The sequence below is a fragment of the Trichoderma virens genome (genome assembly GCF_000170995.1).
Source record: "Trichoderma virens Gv29-8 chromosome Unknown TRIVIscaffold_91, whole genome shotgun sequence".
In the NCBI taxonomy this organism is placed as follows: Eukaryota; Fungi; Ascomycota; class Sordariomycetes; order Hypocreales; family Hypocreaceae; genus Trichoderma; species Trichoderma virens.
The window spans coordinates 1575275-1595485 of NW_014013658.1; the positions used below are offsets into that span (position 1 = coordinate 1575275).

General features: G+C 49.7%; 5 protein-coding genes across 5 annotated transcripts; 4 read left to right on the plus strand and 1 right to left on the minus strand.

Moving 5' to 3' along the window:
- Positions 1-886: 886 nt before the first annotated feature.
- On the plus strand, positions 887-2642 carry TRIVIDRAFT_164235 (uncharacterized protein; the record flags this gene model as incomplete). Its single annotated transcript, XM_014094977.1, has 4 exons — positions 887-959; positions 1016-1393; positions 1469-2121; positions 2184-2642. Coding segments are annotated over 4 exons (1563 nt in total), but the record flags the coding sequence as incomplete, so codon positions are not given.
- A 1731-nt stretch (positions 2643-4373) lies between these two features.
- TRIVIDRAFT_64931 (uncharacterized protein) lies at positions 4374-8988 on the plus strand (the record flags this gene model as incomplete). Its single annotated transcript, XM_014094978.1, has 2 exons — positions 4374-7110; positions 7166-8988. The coding sequence occupies 2 exons, from the start codon at positions 4374-4376 to the stop codon at positions 8986-8988; spliced, it is 4560 nt and encodes a 1519-aa protein (XP_013950453.1).
- Positions 8989-9508: 520 nt separating this feature from the next.
- Positions 9509-10810, plus strand: TRIVIDRAFT_87439 (uncharacterized protein; the record flags this gene model as incomplete). The annotated part of the gene is made up of 2 exons (XM_014094979.1): positions 9509-10508; positions 10711-10810. One exon carries the CDS (start codon positions 9675-9677, stop codon positions 10473-10475), a length of 801 nt encoding a protein of 266 aa, XP_013950454.1.
- A 262-nt stretch (positions 10811-11072) lies between these two features.
- TRIVIDRAFT_11657 (uncharacterized protein) lies at positions 11073-13199 on the minus strand (the record flags this gene model as incomplete). The annotated part of the gene is made up of 1 exon (XM_014094528.1): positions 11073-13199. A coding segment is annotated over one exon (2127 nt), but the record flags the coding sequence as incomplete, so codon positions are not given.
- An 855-nt stretch (positions 13200-14054) lies between these two features.
- Positions 14055-15975, plus strand: TRIVIDRAFT_64928 (uncharacterized protein; the record flags this gene model as incomplete). Its single annotated transcript, XM_014094980.1, has 3 exons — positions 14055-14895; positions 14985-15376; positions 15445-15975. 3 exons carry the CDS (start codon positions 14055-14057, stop codon positions 15973-15975), a joined length of 1764 nt encoding a protein of 587 aa, XP_013950455.1.
- Between the last annotated feature and the right edge of the window lie 4236 nt (positions 15976-20211).

The window sequence follows — 20211 nt, forward strand, 5'->3', positions numbered from 1 at the left end:
TGCTTTTGTCTCAATCTGATGAGGCTCAAGCATGGCCATCGGCAGATTCGTACCGCTTTTTCCATCTGACCTTGATTGGTTGTTATTCTTAGACCCGACATGGCATAGCTGTGCTTCTCAAACAGACCAATGGAAATTCCTGGTAAGGCTGACGAGATTTTTGGATGGTGGGCGGAATTATATTAGCCGTATTAAAGTATTAATACTAGAAGCTGACACCACCATCACCGTCTCCTCCCAGTGTCCTTATCCCATTGTTTGTTGACCAAGGAGTGGATTGGTAATTTTTCAAGTCAGATCTGCTGGACAAGATGAAGGAACGCGAAAGCCTCGAGATTCGTGAGAAGCTTCAGCTCATGAAGAGCCCAGTTGTCGAAACTGGCTCTGAGAGAGGCGCTGAAATGCCAAATTTAAGCGAGTTCGGAGATCGCTATACAGACACCTCTATACAATTCGCGAGAGTGAGTTCCTGTTTCTTGCCCCAAGATCTCTTTCCAGTATGATCAAACTTTTCTAATGGGAATTCTCCAACGGTGTAGCACGAGGAGGCCGGCACGCTAGAGGTATTCACCGACCTTTTCTTCGCGGCCAACTACGCCGTTTTTTCCAAGACACAAGCGATTACCAGTCATGAGCGAGTTGCATCATATATTGGATACTTTTGGTGGGTTTTGAGAACCATCTTGGGTCAAAGTCTTGTGTATAAACTTGCTAATACCTGCTGTACAGTATGCTCTGGATGACTTGGCTTGTTGTGGGTCTCTATGATGTCCGATTTGTAACCGACAGCATTTTTGGTACGTCTCCCCTTTTTGTCCGATACAATATTGATGTTTTCTAATTGGCGTTTGTAGAGCGGCTTATTCGAGCCATTCATCTTGGAGTCTTTGTTGGATTTGCTGTTGTTGCTCCAAAATTTGATCCCAACGACCAGCAAATTGCTACCATGAGAGCAATGTGTACGTGAACTGAGTCCCTCCCCAGATGCCGTACTTTTACTTATCTTCTTTCTCAGCTCTTATCCTAATGGCATCTCGTTTGGGTTTGACCATCGAGTATGGAAGTATCCTGTGGCACGTTAGAAAATTCAAGAACGTCCATATTGCCTTCTATGCCCAAATGTCCATTCACTTCATCGCTGCCATGATATACCTCGGAATCACCTTCCGATTCACCCATTCGCACGAGAGTAGAGTGTTCATTACATGGTATGTCGTCGGTGTCTTGGAAGTCCTAACGACTTTTGGAGCAGCGATATTCTTCCCAGTCCTCGGTCTTTCCAAAACACACCTTATGAATCGGTTGTTTCTCTTGACTGTTATCATCCTCGGTGAAAGTATCGTTGTCCTGGCGGATAAAGTGGTCATCATCGTCGAGGCCCCTGATTCCTGGGGTAAGTTGCTCATATCGCGTTGCTTCCGACCCTATCATCCAGTGTAATGCTAACCAAAGGGTACTGCGGCAATAGACGCTTCTATTATTGGAATCCTGGTTGCCGGCGTGGCGACAACTTACATGGTCTTCTTGGTCTACTGGGACTGGATGAAGTCGGCATATCTCCCACCCTTGCGCCAAATGATCTGGACTATGATTCATTTCCCGTTCCACCTTGCTCTCGTCCTCTTCATGCAAGGATTTACACAGTTCATCCAGTGGTCCAAGGTCATCGACGTGCTGAACAACTTGTCAACCAACTGGCTCATATTTGACCCGGATAGGCTGGCCCATGCTACCAGCGAACAGGTGCAGCAAAATATGACGAAAGAACTCAGGACATTTTTCGAGTCATATCCGCCAAAATATTCGGATACCGGCGACCTCATTACTGAGGCTGTTGCTAATATAACGGATATCTCCAATTCCTTCTGGCCCAAATTGGCAAAGGCCTTTGCTTCAGACGACTACGAGTTGCCGGAGGACAAAAACCTGGACTTGCTCAGTACCATTTTGGAGGCCTTATTCACCGCAATGGATAATAGCGTCTTCTCAACATTTGAGATTGATCTTGAAGGAGAAGCTCTCAAAGAAAGTCGGGAGAAGGGCGGCGAGGACGGTAATCAGTCAGCTGCCCAATTTGCAGCCCAGGTGGACGATGCAACCTGGGAGCGATATAACCTAGTGGTATGTTGTCTACAAAGCCCATTCCTACCTTAAAGCTCTCATAGACTAACGGCCATTTCTAGTTTACGTATGGTTACATCGCAGCCGGTGCTTGCCTTGCACTGATGGTACTTCTCTCAATAGTTGCACGCGTGACCCCTTGGAAGCCTTGGCCTGTGATTCGATCAATTGTTTACTTCCTTCTGGCGCTTGGCATGGGTCTTGTTGCTCTGCTAAACCTCAACGAGGATAAGCTGGACACGTATCTGAGCACTCCTTGGCTTCTGCCCACACTTTGCATTGCTTGGACAGTTGTTCTTCTTCTCACACATATTCACCACGACATTCCCCTTTTCTTCAACCGACGGAGCCCTGTACCAGGACGCCGTGGGTCCAATGGATCCAAGTCAAACAGCGATTCTGAGCATGCTCAGCCGATGGTTAGCAACATGGAAGGGGCAACTTCCTACACAGGAGCATCGGGAACGCCCTACGGATATCAGCCAGCACCTCAGCCTCATCCTGGGAGTGAATATGTCTGATGGCGATAGTGTATTTGAAAGGTTTCTTTTTCTTTCAATTTCTTTTTGCACTGTATGGCGAACAGTGCATTTAAAACTCCAGGGAGTCAGCTTGCATGTAATAATGTATAATGGGAAAACAAAATTTTAGCGAGCGAGCGAGCGAGTGAGCGAATACATAGAAGACTGTTAGCCACAATGGCGAATACCAATACCTTTTCATACTACAAACGTTGTTGCAGGAATAATGAGTATGTTTCCGAGGCTGCTGCGATAAGGGGTAAAGGAGAGCAAGTAGCTCACGCATTTCATACAGAATGTTCCCACTCGTTTAAAACACATTGCGCCTCTTTATCTATATATAATGGTTGCTCAGACCTGCTATTGCCCAGTATTTAGTTCACGAATCGTCGCACTCTCTCTTTTCTGGACCCCATGATTCAAGTTTGCCCACGGCCCAAACTCTCTCCTAACGACTAAGCCCAACTCGTCTAATGAGCGATCTACTACGTGGATTTCCCGTCTCTAGAGTATAGTAAGAAGCCCGATCGTGTGAGATACATATACCTGTTGTCTCTACACCCTGTCAAATGGAGGAAGTGTGCTCAAACCCGGCTCCGCTTGGATGAGGACGAGAATAATCTCGATGAATTCGAGCAATGTTCCCGCAGGAGTAAGCACAGCCTTTCTAGTTGATGAATCTTCGCCTTGGATAGATCATTATTATACATGCAGTTACTCTACCCAAATACTAGGTAGCATATTGATGCCACGCATATTACTTACAGTAACCTTAATTGATGGTCCACTCACTCAATTTTCTACCGAGCATCAGGGAAGGGGAATTTGAGCATACACGATAATTACTTAGTGTGGGGAAAAAAAGAAGAAGCACAAGAGAAGCCTGCATACAGTTGGATAATCGATTTCTGACGCCATGCCCTAACTAAATAAGTCAGGCATATTAGTGAAGGGGAAAAAAAAGAGTTACTGATATTCTTGATATTCCAAAATAAGAGAGATGGCTCATTGTAAGACGGACTTTAGGTTGCTCTCGGTAGTTGCTGCGATATATCCGATCCCTGCCGCGGCAGATGTTTATAAGGCTTAACAATGTTGACGAAAGATGCATCTTGGATTAGGCTGGATCGGCCGTGACAATCGACATTTTGCCGCCAAGGGAAAAAAGGAAAGGCTCTTTGTCGAAGCTCAAGCAGTTTTAACAATCACGAATTGAATCGACGGAGCTAGCTAATGACGAAGGATTCTTTCCACATTAGCGTCTATTAGCTTTTGACCGACACCTTCAGGCATCTAACTGCCTGATCACCTTGAGGATTTCCGTGCCGATGACTTGATCAAATGGCATGACGTTTGTACAGTGCGTGATGATTTAGCTTCGCTAACCTCTACTGTGGCTTATTCACAACTTATCACCGCTTTTCTGTGGAGGTCGGAAGTATGCGCACAGTGTCTCCGTCAAAAGGATGGTTGAGCGGAAACTCTATCGTCATCGACTCGCCATAATTCGGTGAAATCGGACTCCTTAAGCCTTTCCCGGACTCTTCGAGATGTCCGAGCTAGACGGATAAAATCAGGTAACCAACAGCTGAAAAGGTGGAGTTGCGTGTCGAACGGATGGATGGAGATTGAGACATGAATTCCAGAGCGTCCATGGGAGCTCTAGAGAGTTATTGCATCCAAGCAGGTCTTTATGACGGCCTTTCTTTGACTCTCTCTTTAGAGTAAATCATGGGTAAAGATCTAGATCCAATGGATCTGAAAGAAACTGGCAGTTGGCCACCCCAAGCCTCTTCGGGCGATGCAATAACCACCGTACCCAATGAAAACGACCGAGGTGCTGATAAAAAAGATAAGGATGAGTCGTCGCTGACCGGTAGCCGAATCTCATCCAGTAGCGATGACTCTTCAACCGAAGGTCATCGTATCACATCAAGGGTACCAAGTCATGTTAGCGAGAGTCGATCCGCTCAAAATGAGGAGGACCTCTTCCGCGTGCTGTCTCGACGCCGGACAACTGGCAGTCTCGGTCCTGGCACAGAAGGAGTGGAAGACTCGGCAGAGATAGAACGGCTCATGTCACGCATGTTCGGTCATGCTAGACAAGAACATGACCCTGAAGCGCGCCTGCGACACAGCGGCGTCATCTTTCGCGATCTAACTGTCAAAGGCGTCGGACTTGGTGCCAGTCTTCAGCCAACTGTCGGCGACATATTCTTGGGGCTTCCTAGAAAAATTAGGAATCTTATAAAGGGCGGCCGCAAGGTTGCTCAAGCCAAGCCACCTGTAAGAGAGCTGATTAGCCATTTCGACGGCTGTGTCCGACCCGGTGAGCTTCTGCTCGTTTTGGGGCGTCCCGGATCTGGATGTTCGACGTTCCTCAAAGCATTTTGCAACCAGCGGTATGGCTTTGAGGCTGTGGAAGGAGACGTCAAGTATGGTGGGACCGACGCTAAAGAGATAGCCAAGCACTTTCGCGGCGAAGTCATTTACAACCCTGAAGACGACTTACACTATGCAACTCTGACGGTGAAAAGAACTCTGTCTTTTGCCCTTCAGACGCGCACACCGGGGAAAGAGGCTCGGCTCGAGGGAGAGAGCCGCTCATCGTACATCAAAGAATTCCTTCGTGTCGTCACGAAACTCTTCTGGATAGAACATACCCTTGGAACCAAAGTTGGCAACGAATTCATCCGTGGCGTCTCTGGTGGTGAGAGAAAGCGTGTTAGTATCGCAGAAGCTATGATCACCCGTGCCTCGGTGCAAGGCTGGGATAATTCGAGTAGAGGTTTAGATGCGAGTACAGCACTGGAATATGTTAGGGCAATCCGAGCAATGACAAACATGGGTAAAATCTCAACCTCGGTGTCGTTATACCAGGCCGGAGAGTCGTTATACGAGCTAGTAGACAAGGTGCTACTCATCGACGGCGGCAAGTGCCTCTATTTTGGTCCCTCAGAAAAGGCGAAGAAATATTTCCTGGATCTAGGCTTCGACTGTCCCGAGCGATGGACGACGGCTGATTTCTTGACATCAGTCAGCGACCAGCACGAACGAAGTATTCGCCCTGGCTGGGAGCAGCGTATCCCTCGATCGCCTGATGAGTTTTTCAGCGCTTACCGGGAGAGTGACATTTATAGAGAGAATATCGCAGATATAGCTGCCTTTGAGAAAGAGGTTCGCGCCCAAGTTGAAGAGCGGGAGGCGGCACAGCTCAAGAAAATGGAACACAACTATACCCTACCCTTCCATCAGCAGGTTATTGCCTGCACAAAACGCCAGTTTCTCATCATGATAGGAGATTCTGCATCGCTCTTCGGTAAATGGGGCGGTCTATTATTCCAGGGCCTCATCGTGGGCAGCCTGTTCTTCAACCTCCCCGAGACTGCAGTTGGGGCGTTTCCAAGAGGAGGAACGCTGTTCTTTTTGTTGCTCTTCAATGCCTTGCTTGCGTTGGCAGAAATGACAGCAGCCTTCACCTCCAAGCCCATCATGCTCAAACATAAATCGTTCTCATTCTATCGGCCAGCGGCATACGCAGTAGCGCAGACTGTCGTCGATGTTCCGCTTGTGTTCATACAGATCGTCCTGTTCAACACCATCATATACTTTATGGCGCATCTATCTCGAACAGCATCGCAGTATTTCATCGCCACTCTCATATTATGGCTTGTTACAATGGTTACATACGCATTCTTCAGGTGCCTGGCAGCCTGGTGCCCGACTCTCGATGAGGCGACACGGGTGACTGGAGTTGCAGTGCAAATTCTGATTGTGTACACGGGATACTTGATCCCTCCCTCTCAAATGCATCCTTGGTTTTCCTGGCTTCGATGGATAAACTGGATCTTTTACGGATTCGAGTGCCTCATGTCGAATGAATTCACGGGTCTGCAACTGGAGTGCGTCAGTCCGTATCTGGTACCTCAAGGGCCTGGAACATCACCACAATTTCAGTCTTGCACTCTAGCAGGTAGCCAACCGGGTCAGACGGTTGTTGATGGCGCAGCTTACATTCAAGCTGCCTTTCAGTATTCTAGAGTGCATCTGTGGCGCAACTTTGGGTTTCTTTGGGCCTTTTTTATCTTCTTCGTCTTCATGACAGCGTTTGGGATGGAGATTATGAAGCCGAATGCTGGAGGTGGAGCAATCACCATGTTCAAGAGAGGCCAAGTACCAAAGGCTGTGGAGACATCTATAGAGACTGGCGGCAGGGGTCAGGAGAAGAAGAAGAAAGATGAGGAGTCTGGGGTTGTATCTCACATCACTCCAGCCATGATTGAAGAGAAAGACCTTGAGCAGAGTGATTCAACTGGCGACAGTCCCAAAATCGCAAAAAACGAAACTGTATTCACATTTCGCAATATCAACTACACCATTCCGTACCAAAAAGGCGAAAAGAAGCTTCTTCAAGATGTGCAGGGATTTGTCCGACCTGGGAAACTCACTGCTCTTATGGGCGCATCAGGTATGTCTTGTGAAGGGATAGCATAGGTAAAACGTTGACTAACAGTCCCCAACAGGTGCGGGAAAGACAACGCTACTCAACGCTTTGGCACAACGCCTCCGGTTCGGAACGATCAATGGCGAGTTTCTTGTTGACGGCCGCCCTCTACCCAAGTCCTTCCAGAGAGCTACAGGGTTCGCTGAGCAAATGGACATTCACGAACCCACGTCAACCGTGCGCGAAGCCCTGCAGTTTTCTGCTCTCTTGAGACAGCCACACGAGGTCCCCAAGGCGGAGAAGCTCGCGTATTGCGAAACCATCATCGACCTCCTTGAGATGAAAGATATTGCTGGTGCTACCATTGGCAAGATTGGCCAGGGCCTAAACCAGGAGCAACGAAAGCGGTTGACCATCGGGGTTGAGCTGGCATCTAAACCGGAACTGCTCATGTTCCTCGACGAGCCAACCTCTGGTCTTGACTCTGGAGCAGCGTTCAACATTGTACGCTTCTTGCGAAAGCTAGCTGATGCCGGCCAGGCAGTCCTGTGCACCATTCACCAACCCTCAGCGGTGCTTTTTGAACACTTTGACGAGCTCCTGCTGCTCAAGTCAGGAGGACGGGTAGTGTATCATGGAGCCCTAGGAAAGGACAGCCAGCCTTTGATCAGATATTTCGAGTCCAACGGTGCTCATAAATGCCCTCCCAACGCCAACCCTGCTGAGTATATGTTGGATGCCATTGGCGCAGGCGATCCCAACTACCGTGGCCAGGACTGGGGCGATGTATGGGCGTCGTCGCCAGAACACGAAGAGCGCTCCCGTGAGATTCAATCCATGATCTCGGCACGGCAGCAGGTCGAGCCGTCCAAGAGCCTCAAAGACGACCGCGAGTACGCCGCACCGCTGTCACTACAGACAGCTTTGGTAGTCAAACGAGCCTTTGTCTCGTATTGGCGATCACCAAACTACATCGTGGGCAAGTTCATGCTGCACATCCTGACTGGATTGTTCAATTGCTTCACCTTCTGGCGCCTTGGCTACTCCACGATCGCGTATCAGAGCCGACTCTTCTCCATCTTTATGACGCTCACCATCTCGCCGCCCCTGATCCAGCAGTTGCAGCCCGTATTCATTGGCTCACGCAATCTGTTCCAGTCCCGCGAGAACAACGCCAAGATTTACTCTTGGCTGGCCTGGGTCACCTCAGCCGTTGTTGTGGAAATCCCATACGGCATCGTGGCGGGCGCAATTTACTTCAACTGCTGGTGGTGGGGGATCTTTGGCACGCGTGCGTCTGGTTTCACCTCCGGCTTCTCGTTTCTGCTGATTATGGTGTTTGAGCTGTACTACATCAGCTTTGGCCAGGCCATTGCCTCATTCGCGCCAAACGAGCTGATGGCAAGCCTGCTGGTGCCCGTCTTCTTCCTGTTTGTTGTTAGTTTCTGTGGAGTTGTCGTGCCTCCGAGGCAGCTGCCGACGTTTTGGAGGAGCTGGATGTACTGGCTCTCTCCCTTCCACTATCTCCTCGAAGCCTTTCTCGGCGCCGCCATTCACGGACACCCAGTTGAGTGTACTGACAGCGAGTTTGCCCGATTCAGTGCTCCGCCTGGCCAGACGTGTGAAAACTATACCGCTTCGTTCATCAACCAGGCTGGCGGATATGTGCAGACAGCAGCAGACGGCTTGTGCGAATTTTGCCAGTACGCAACGGGAGATCAATTTGGATTAAGCTTCAGTGTCGAGTACAGCCACATATGGAGGGATTTTGGCATCTTCTGCGGCTTCATTGCGTTTAATTATGGAATTATCTATTTCTCAACCTGGTTGAAGTTTTCTGCAAATAATCCATTCAAGATTGTCACGAGAAAGCTAGGGAGGAATGGCCACCGGGCAGATTGAATGGCAACAAGATGGATATATCCATGTCTACACCTTCCCACTCATAATAATATTCCCCAGATATTGACGGCCATTGTGAGGTTCTCATTAGAACGCATGGGAGTTCAATTTTTTTTTTTTTCCTTCTTCTTTCATGTGATGCTCCACAGGGTAGGCTTCTCCTGGAAATTGGCAATTGAGCAAGCAGCTGTGCGAACTGGGTATGGATAATGGAGAAGGAATATCTCTAGTCATATTAATATCTGTATCTACCCATCAGGTCATTCATTTTGCTCTATTCTTAGAGATTGGACATATTTCTCGTAGACTTCTTCTCAGGGCATTCGTGTGATGGCTGTGCTCGATAAGTACAAAAACTATGTTTGTTGCATTAGAGGGGTAAAACAACCCCGATTGTCGCACATCCGCTGCCAATCAAAACCGAGCATGCAACTACCCGAGCATCTCCCCCCACCAACATATGCCCTAATCGGAGGCCCCAATTCTATTTGATTGAAAGGAAAACTTTTCCCTCCTCAGCCTCTCGACTTTTCTTCTTCCCATTCTCTTCCGCTTCATCCTCCTCAGCGCTCTGTCCCCAACCAATCCTCTTGGGCGTCCACACATGGCACCCGCAGCATCGTCCTCGCCTCCATGACGCGGAGCTCTTCGCTCCACCGCTGCTCGTTCCTTGTGTTTGCTCAAAGATGCACCTCCTCCTGATCCGCCATGGCGAGACGGTCGACAATGTTGCGGGCATCTATGCCGGATCGCGGGACTCGGCATTGACTTCGCACGGCGTCCTGCAAGCTCGCAGGCTGGCCACGTACCTGGCTGAGGGACAGGAGACGGCACTGAAGTTCATTTTCTCGTCGGATCTCCAGCGCGCGGTGAAGACGGCCGAGGCGATTGCATCGGAGCAGAGGCGTGTCTGTTCCCGGGACATTCCAGTCGTCCAGCTTGCCGAGCTGCGGGAAAAGGACTTTGGAAGTGATGAAGGCATGAAGTTTGGAGACTCGAGAGGTCGTGCGCCGGATTCTGAGACTGCCGAGTCGATGAAGGCGAGGGTCGACGCCTTTCTCGAGGAGCACCTGCTTCCGCTTCTCAGCGCTCACGCAGACGGGACTCCGTCGACGTGCGCCATCGTCTCCCACGGCATCATCCTCGGTGTTGTCTACCGCGAGCTCTGCGCCCGTGTCAGCCGTGGTGGCATCACTGTCGATCCAAATCCCAGCGCCGCCAGCTCCCTCATATCCCCTCCCTTTTGGGACAACACCGGCTTTCTCGAATGCACCGTTTCCATCACTGGAGCTGTGGCGGATGAGGACAAGTCGCTGCCACTGAGGCTGCACGTCAGCCGCGTCAACTGCACTATCCATCTCAGGGACTTGAAAAAGACCCGGGGCGGCATTGGCAGCGCCGCCTTTGACGAGAAACAACGCACTCTGACTTCGTTTTTTGTGCCGGGCACGAAGAAACGCAAGAGTCATGATATGAGTGCTGGGTAAAGCGGCGTTACCCAGTTATTCTGCTTTGAAATGGTATGTATTTTCTTTTTTCTTTTCTCTTTTTTTGCTGCTCTGCACATCCTTTTGTGATGATACAACAAATAACTCACAGACCTGTTCTGAAAAACACAATGTGGAAAATATTTTGTCCAACCGCTGTCTGACAATTCCCTTTTCAACACTTTTATGTTTGCGCATTTTGGTGTGTGTCCGTTGCTAACTTGGACACGTTTAGATGCTACATGAGACTATATGAGACTCCATGAACCGATAGAAATATCATGAATCGATACAAATAGACAGACAATGGAATATGATACCTTTCTGATACCTCTACCTATTTTGTGCATCTTGATCATTCGTGCATGCGTGTGACTGTGTCTTTGAACAACAATAAATACCTGTAGCCTATGCTCAATCAATCCTTGCTCCATTCCTAAATGCCTCCAGGGGTAGCCTATCCTATGCACTGATTCTCTACCATATCTGCCGAAATCGCCAATGACAAGGACCAAAACACTGCAAATCATCATAACATCATACATCTGTACTCATCTCGTCTCTTCCCGTAAAGACCTTGTGGATTCTTCTGCTCACAGCCTGTCCCACCGCTCTGTCTGAAGCTGCCCCGTCCTTGTTGGCACTCTTCCGCACACTCTCCAGCCTCAGTGGCCCTCCTTCTTCGAGCCCCCTGACAAGCTCGCTCACGCTGCCAAACTCTGAGACTATTCCGTAGGCAATCGGCGCCGTGACGCGAGCAATCTCTTGCAGCAGGCGAACATAAGTATCGCGTGCATCATCGCCAGTGCGGACCTGTCCGCTCTCCATACAGAAGCCCGCCGCAGAGGTCATCTTGTCCCGCATTTTCTTGTATGGAATAGTCGATATATGCTGAGTGAAGGTGGCAATCCACTGCGCAGTTTCTAACGGTACAGCCGTGTGGTGGATCAAAACGTCATGCTCGACCTGCAGCCGGAGCATTGCGTCTTCGACAATGTCTTCCGAAATGTACTCCTCAACAGCAGCGTTGTTACGGCGTCTACGAGAAGAAGCTGTGGCCGATGCTCCTGCTGCTGCTGCTGCCTCGGGATCCGGCTGTTCTTGTGCACGTACGCCAGATGTGAATCTTCGATTTCGGATATTGCGATTCTTCCTCATCCAAGGGGTTATCCCTTCGAGGATGTATATCAATTCGTGGCCGGGGAAGTGCCTCTTTGTCCGAGAGACGCTGGAGTCTACAGAGTCACTGACGGCCATGCCGACAAACTCATCTGCCGTGATCAGGACCAGTACGTGCTTCTCGGGCTTGATTTGTAGCGGGATCGGTTCCCAGCGACCCATCTCATCGTCAAAACGGCTGCGAACTTTTCTCTCCCACTTGAAGGTGTTGGCAACAGGGCTCTCCCAGGTGGTATATTCCACGCTCAGCCCGTCCAACAGGGTCTCCAGCTGTATTTTTAGTCCTTCATTTACGCTTGATGGCATGATGAGAATCATCTCCGGCGTCGAAACCTTTTTGTCTGTGCGAACCTTGTTCACCTCTGCTAATGCAGCAGCACGTTCCTTTTCTAGGGCTTTGGCCTCTTTCAGTTGTTCTTTCTCCTGCCGTTTTCGCTCTTTTTCAGCAGCTTTGGCCGCTGCTTGAGCATCCTTATCACGAGTCCGCTGCTCTGCTGTTCTTGCTGCATTGGGTCTGCTGCTTCTCGAGAAGACTATATCACTACGAGAACGGCGAATAGGGGAGCGAGGACGAGGTCTGATGTGAGAAACATTGAAGTCGGTAATGTCTGGAAACTCATCCTCTGATGTGCCTGACGAGTCCAAGTCGATGTTAATAACAACAGGTCCGGCAGTGGTATTTTTCTTCGGCGGTGACACTTGTGGGGGTTGCTCTGGAGCAGAACTTGAAATCGGATCCCAGTACTTTCGCCTCCGGGAGTAGTCAACCACCTCTACAGATGCTGCTCTGCGAGGGGTGGACGCATTCGCAGATCGAAGGGGGTTGATCTCTTGTGAGCTAGTGAACGGATCCGAAAATTCGTCAACAGTCAATTTCGGATGTAGAGAACCTGGCTGTTGTCGTTGTTTGTGTGGCTCACGTGGAGGAGGAGGTAGGACTAGAGGAAGCGGAGAGCTTGCAAAGGGATCGGATTCGTCGGCTAGGATAGTCGTAGTTGTGTGTTTCTTTGCTCGTTCTTGAGACGCAACAATAGGCGCTGGAGGAGGGGAGCTAGCAAAAGGATCAGAGCTCAAGACAATCTGTTCAGGCGCCTTGCTCGTCGGTGCGGGCTGAGGCTGAGCAAAACGAGAGCGAGAGCCAGTATTGATGGTACTGTGCTGAGTTACGGGCGTGTCTGGATCGATAGAGCTGGTGAACTCGATTGGGTCGAATTCCAGTTGGTTTGGTCTGTTGGAAGTAGCCCTGAGAAAGGGAGGCAGAGCTGCTCGGGAAGAATTGGCAGGTGGACGAGGCGGTGGTTCGAAGATTCGTGGCCGCTTTGCGTGTCTGGTGTCTTGGAGGGCAGATTCATCGTCGGTGAAGTCGAAATCGGAAGAAACAAACAGCTGCGGCGAATGAGGTCGTCTGGATTTGTTTGGTTGTCTGTCGGCCGCAACTATTGCCGGTGACGCTGCCGGTGATGCTGCTGCTTCTCTTGCTCGTGGCTCAGCGTTGGCTGGCAAAGGCGGGCTTGATGAGATCAGATCAATCACATGGGGAGCCATGGCAGCAAGGGAGGTGAGGGTATTTCTCTTCGTTGTTCTTCGCTGTTCTTTGTTGTTCGTGTTGTTGGCCGGTTATTCAAGGCTGGAGCCGGCGAGGCTGCGATGCCGTGCCATCTCCCATGCCAATACCACTTTTGTAGCAGCAAGGGTTTGCTAATCTCAGTTTCTTATCGCGAGCTGTAGGCGGGAACGCGATCCTAGCTTTACGCGAAATCGCCAAGTCACGTGTTGAGGTTAAGTCGGTACATAAGTAATCCGCGATACTGCCCGCGGCCACTGGGAATTAATCAGGATATTTGGTTCCATCAATGTTTTGACTACCTTATGTACCTAAGCATTAAATAGGTACGAAGGTGATTTACGGAGTAGGTACATGTAGACATGCGGCCATTAATCCGGTTACCCTACAGCTTTCGACGAATTGCGCACATGACGCTGTTTGTCACCATTAAGCTCTCGTCCTTTTCGGCCATTAACTCTCTCGCTCTGCCCACCCTCGATTGCTCGTAAATCCGCCGGGTTTCCGGAAAAGAGCCTGCTTTCGTTTCGTTGTTCGGGTTTCAGCTCCCTAATAGGCTTTAGCCTGTCGTAGATCGGCTGTGGGCTGTCTGGACATCTCTTCGGAGGGCTATCCGCTCTTGCGGACTACATGCCGAACACCCAATATTGTAGCCATGACTTTTGTAAATGCGATGATGGCAATCTCCATATGCAAACTATTATAAATAAACAGTATGCCAGGGAATTCCAGAGTTATTTTTGTAGAAATTGAACAGTAACTTATTTCCCCAAACTGAAAGTATCGCCATCTACGTCTACTTTTACACCCACTGATTGAGGCGCAACCCCTCCGACATGGCAATTATAGGAACCACCGTTGGCAATGATGCCGATACATACTCGGTCCCTGTAGCTGCAAACGAAGCCTACGACAAGGGTATCATTTCAAATCCTCTTATAGCCAAAGACCTCCCCGCGGAAGTTAAGAGTAAATGCACAAACATCACCTTCACCGGCTCCGAGAGTCCATCTCTTCCCGTCAACTGGAGACTTGCAGAGGCGGTGTCATCTCTAAAGGCATTGGAAGCAGCCTTGGTGGACACTATCCTTCAACGCCGGTATGGCCTTGAGCCTCACCGCATCACCATCAACACCGATCACGCTAGCCTCTTCATATTCTCTACTCTCCTCTGGACTATTGATCCTTCCGAAGGAGGCGAGAATATCAGCCCAAATAACCTCCGCCAAGCAAACGAGAATCTGTTCAAGTATTTTCCCAGTTGTGATAAACACCGGATGAATGCTTCCACTCACCGTAACCTGGCGACCAACATCTACAAGTGTGCCGATGGTCGATTCTTCCAAGCTCATGGATCCCTCAACCCTACACCGACGCTCCTCAACGTTGGTCTCAAAGCCGAGGCTGACAAGGATACAAACGTTTATGAGGACGCTGTCAGGCCGTTTAATGAAGCTTTTGGAAAGATTAACAGCGACACTTTGCAGCAAATCACGGATGAGACGCGGCAAGCAGGCACCATATGCTACACGGTAGAGGAGTTCCTGAACTCGAAGCACGGCAAGGCCAATGCGCATGTTGGGCTTTGGGAGATTCGTGAGACCGCGAACAAGTTACAGGAACCATGCTGGTGGGAAACGCCCACGTCTCAGTCTGGTACCTCTAGGCCCCTCGCTGGTTAGTTGAGTCCTTGTTGCTTAATCAGTTGATAACACGGCTTACATACTTTGTTGAAAAGTTGTTCGATTTGCTAACAAAAAAAACAGGTATCAAGGTTGTGGACTTGACGAGAATTATTGCAGGTCCGAGTATAACTAGATCCTTAGCAGAGTTAGGAGCCAGCGTGATGCGTTGCACTGCTCCTCATTTACCGGACGTTGTGGCTCTTCAGGCTGATCTCAACTGGGGAAAGTGGAACTGCAGCATCGATCTACGAGAGGAGAGTGATCGACAGAAGCTGAGGCAGCTCATCCAAGAAGCCGACGTGGTCGTCCAGGGCTACCGACCTGGCACTCTTGACAAGTATGGCTTCGGTGAGAACGATATTATAAAAATATGCGAGAACCGATCCAAGGGAGTCATTCATGTGCGGGAAAACTCGTACGGCTGGCATGGTCCATGGAAAGACCGAAGCGGATGGCAGCAAGTTGCTGATGCGGTTAGTTCTCGACGTCTCTTTCCACCCTTTTGATCATGAAAAGTAGCATCTAACATTGTTCTGTTTAGAATACTGGGCTTAGTTATTCTTTTGGCCAAGCCATGGGACTTGATGAGCCTGTTACTCCCATCTTCCCTCACAGCGACTATTGTAGCGGCGTTGCTGGTTCTTGTGCAGTTCTTATTGCCCTGCTGCGTCGCGCTGAGCAAGGAGGCTCCTACCGCATTGATCTCTCCCTCAATTACTACAGTACATGGCTTATCCGCTCAGTGGGCACGTATCCGACTCAAGTCTTTGATAAAGTGTGGGCTGAGCATGGTAGGCCTGTGTACCACTACTGGCACAACAACGGAATCTCAGCGCCCGAAACGGTGAAGAGGCTCAAGGGTGGTCCGGCGAGTAGGAGGATATTACGGCCCGAGTTCTTTGAAGACCGACGCTCGCCGAGTGTGCTTGGAGACAAAGTATTTCGCGCGGTGAAAGGAGTCGCAGATTGGGATGGCGTGGTTGACTTACGATACAATGTTGGAACTCGTGGAAATGGGACGGATGCAGCTAGGTGGCCAGAAGACTTGATGCAAGAAGTGGTTACGGAATGATATCATACTGAGCTATACCAACCTTGGCAGAAGAACAAAGTACACAATGCGTTAACGTAGAGAATTGATCTAGTTTTAAAAAAGATGTAGTATTCGTCAATACGTGTATCACGCTCACTAAAATTGAGTAGATTGTCTGATCATGCTGCATTCCCCATATTAATATTCTCATATGAAAGGAAATATGTTCAATGCTCATGTTAAAAAGGTAGTCATTATGAGTTCTGCGTATATTCCTCTCTTTTTTCTGCGTTGGCATGAGTAGCGGGAAACGGCCAGGTGTTTGGATATTGGCTGTAAATATAATTGGTTTCCAGTAACGACATAGTAATGCATCAGATCAAGAGGCAAAGACATAGACAGAGGAATCCAGTATCAAACATATTAAGCCGTATGTAAAGAGATCTTCAAAGTACAAACTCGTAAAAGATATCTGGTTGGGGCCTAGAAACATGTTGCACGGCATATCTTTAATACAACACTATGTGAAATTGCTTCGGAAGGAAATGTTTTCTGTTTCCCATCTTCATATACGTTGTAATGATCATAGTGCTAGCAAGATGGAGATGGAGCAATTCACAACACATACATGACTAATCGCATGAGACTTGGCGTCATGCTACTGCTCTGCTCATTTGGTCGAAGAAGTGGTCGTTGAATGAACCGTCGAGCCTCGAAGATGACTGGCTACCCAGTAGTCATCTGATATCATTCAATAGGTACGTTCCCTGGTTACGCAGATTGCCTGGCTCATTAACCGTGTACGTATTCACCCGTCATGGTATTTGTAAGTCTTGATTCATTTGAGACATTCCGACGCTTGACGAAAATACATTCATGAGAACTCAATCTCGGCTCAGCTGGATCGCTAGAGCATCTCCGTTCTGTCAAACGGCGGCTGGGCCAGCTACCGATTCTATTTAGAGGCCTGATTTGCCTGTTGTACCTACTAACGGTAATGAAGTTAATTACATCTGGGGCATTTCGTGGTCGTATCCGCAATTTACAACGGTGACACCGATCTTCATTTACGCAGCTAGGCGCTCAAGGGTTTGCGTTTGCTTCAAGATTGATCTCCAGATACGAAAACACGAGAGATAGTTGCAGTTACAATCAGCTACAACTGTGCTGTCTGATAAGACTGGTAGGATAGTATTGTAAAACTTTCAATTGTTTTGACTCTTTCCGAGTTCAATAGCGGAATATCACATCCACATCCCGCCTTGGTGTAGGGTAGCGCAACGCACCCAAGATCAGTTAATTAAACGGAGATCGATCTGGGCGCACAATCTCTCACCACACAGCTGACCTTGTACGAGTATGTCGCACTGCCTGTAGGGAGCAACAGCAACATTTTCTAGCCTTTCACCGGTGAGTATTTGTCAGGTGAATGGAAAATAATTACGGCAGATGGCAAAGCTGGGGCTGTTGGGCTGCCGCAGATACAGGTCGCCGACTTCATACGAGTAGTCGTTAATTAATTAGTCGACGCACGTACGGACTCTACGGAGCACAAGACAGGCATCGTGCTGTCAATCCCTGACATATGAGTACAGTACAACAGTGCCTGGCGAGGCGAAGATCGACATGTGGTCGGCATTATGGTTAATTGCTTGCAAACGCTGATCGTTTGCTATGGTGATGATGTGACAAACAGTTCCTGTACTCGTAATGCCCCGTGTTAATCGGCACGGCACGGCACAGCACAGTGCAGTAAGCAGTGTTGCCAATGATGAATGGATGATTAATGGAGCGTGGCGTCTCGCATAACAAAGGGCACCATGTGAAACGACGTGCAGGCAGGATGCAGAAAATACGACTACTGTACGGAGTAATAGCCACCATTCTTGACGAGAGCATGGCGGCAAAATGACAAACTGACGGCGGCGGCGGAAGTGGGAGCAGCAAATGAAAACAATTGCCCGCCACCCTTGTCTGGTTCCTCATCTTATTCACCACCATGCAATCCGTGCTCCGTCCGCACTTGCAGATGAGGTCTTGTGCGGAGTTTTGGTCCCCAAGCACAGCTCTCCTTGGTCCGGACCCCAGACGGCACTGCGTGGTGAGACATGTGCAGCAATCGGCAACGACTACAGACATTAGGTGCCCAAAGCTTCGGGGGCAAATTGACCTGTCAAACGCCATTTCTGTAGGAACAGCCACGCATGGACGGGGGGGCGGTCGAGCTGAGAGATCAATGGCCGTGGCATCAGGCTGAGTGAGGCTCGCCCGTCAAGGAAGTCAAGGAAGGGAAATGACCGATTGTCGACTAAAAGTAGCAATCACACGCTAGCACATGCCATCCCGTCGCGTCCCACTGCGGGCTCAGCTTCATCATCAGTCAGCCTTGCTCGACTTTCTTTGTCAATCGCGCGCGCATGTGGCCGTATCGTGGAGAAGGAGAACGGACGCTCTTTTTTTTCCCGTTCGTTTTTCTTTCGGTTATCGTGTCGTCCTATAATTTCCAGACTCCACAGGTCAGTTTTTGGGCACGCCGACAGACGGATACTATGTAAGAGTATTCGTAAATAGACAGACAGGGGGGGAGGAGAGAGAAAAGTCTTCGCTTGGCTTGTTTCTGTTGCTTGTTGTTTCGGATTTTGACGGAGCACGGAGCACCCCCAGGTACTGTACCTCTCCTGTACCTGTTACGGAGCAGTGGTACGAAACCGCGCAAGTCCAAGTATATGTACTGTACTCGTAGTTGGCTAGAGAGCTGCTAAGCCAAAGAGAGCCAAAATCCAGGAACAAGCGAGAACTACTCCGTAGAAGCTCGTTTTTGTGCAAATAGATCGATGATGGAGCAGGGCCAAAAAGCCACACAACGTCCTGTTTTTCTCTCCGAACTGAGGCGACCTCGCAGGGCCTGCGGTGGCTTGGCAGGTGGCTAGTGCAAGCCCGGACCCCAAACAGACTAGCGCGCACATGCGAGGTGACCATTTGGCGCTGATCCCCTGGCTCTTGGCCCTTTTGGGCACTGGCGGGCGCTGGCAATTTCAGGGGTTCTCGACGGCGGGCAAGTACCTGGCGGTACCGATTGGCACCAGGCCTGGCGCTTAAGGTGCTGAAATGGAGGTACCGGTACAGGGGCGCTGTCTTAGCAATCCTCCGCTGCGAGCTATTTCGCGGTGGCTGTTTAGGGGGTTTTGTGACAATTTGCTTGGATGAGCTTGGGACGGGATTGGGCCAAGCTTCAATACCTGGTGCAGTATTGCTGCGTACAGGTATCTACCACTTGATGTTAGGGGACGGACAGGTGTGCGCATTTTTAGGGGCTCGTCTATCACTTAGCAGGCTTGCTACTGTCAATGGTTTGTTGCATCGGATCTTCTGCCTGCTAACCGTAGGTGCTAAACACCACTAAGCAATTCATCCATTGTTTTATTTTTTTTATTTTTTTTATTTCCCTCTCCGACCTCAGTCTATTGAATATTCTCCCCCCCTAGCCAGGTACCTCGACCGCAGCAAACACTCTTCTCCCCCCTTTTAATATCGGGTCGAAAACACCACGTCTTGTCTTCTTCTCTCCACCTCGCAGCAGCAATCCCGCGCAGCCATTCTCTTGTCTCGTCTGCTCTGCAAGGACGCTCGCGGATTGACTGAGCTGGGCCAATCCTGTCTGTGCCGTACGACTATCCGAGTACATGTATTTGCACTCGTACAAGCCCAAGCGCCATCATTTTCAATTCGCCCCGTCCGCAAGGCCTGGCTCCTTGTTTAATTAGGTACGGGATAGCAAATCCACCCGTCCAAGGACCCTGCCGTCTCCATCAGATACCCAGCTCTGACATGCCTGTTTGATAGGCGAACAAGGACCCCCGAGACCCTCATCGCGACCATTCATCGTGCAACCGCAATATCCCCACGAAGCCGGCCGTCGAATCAGTGCGAGGCTGGTCATGCAGTGCCTGTACTCGTACATGCGCACATCCCGACCATTCAAGTTCCAGTATAGCTCTGCCCGACATACACACTCGCATACGGAGTACATTCTGTAATCTCTGCCTGTACCTGTACCTGTACCTGTACGAGTTCATGCACCAGCATCCCGTCTCCACCGGTCGTTGAGGTGCGCAGATTGGATCATAGCAAAGACAAGGGGAGAGCAGCACGAGAGACGGAACAAACAGAGAGAGAGAGAGAGAGAGGGTGTAAAAAAAAAAAAAAAAAGAGAATCAGCAATTAGTATTACTGCTTGTTCTGGAAGCGAGCAACGATCGGCAGCACCCGTTCTCT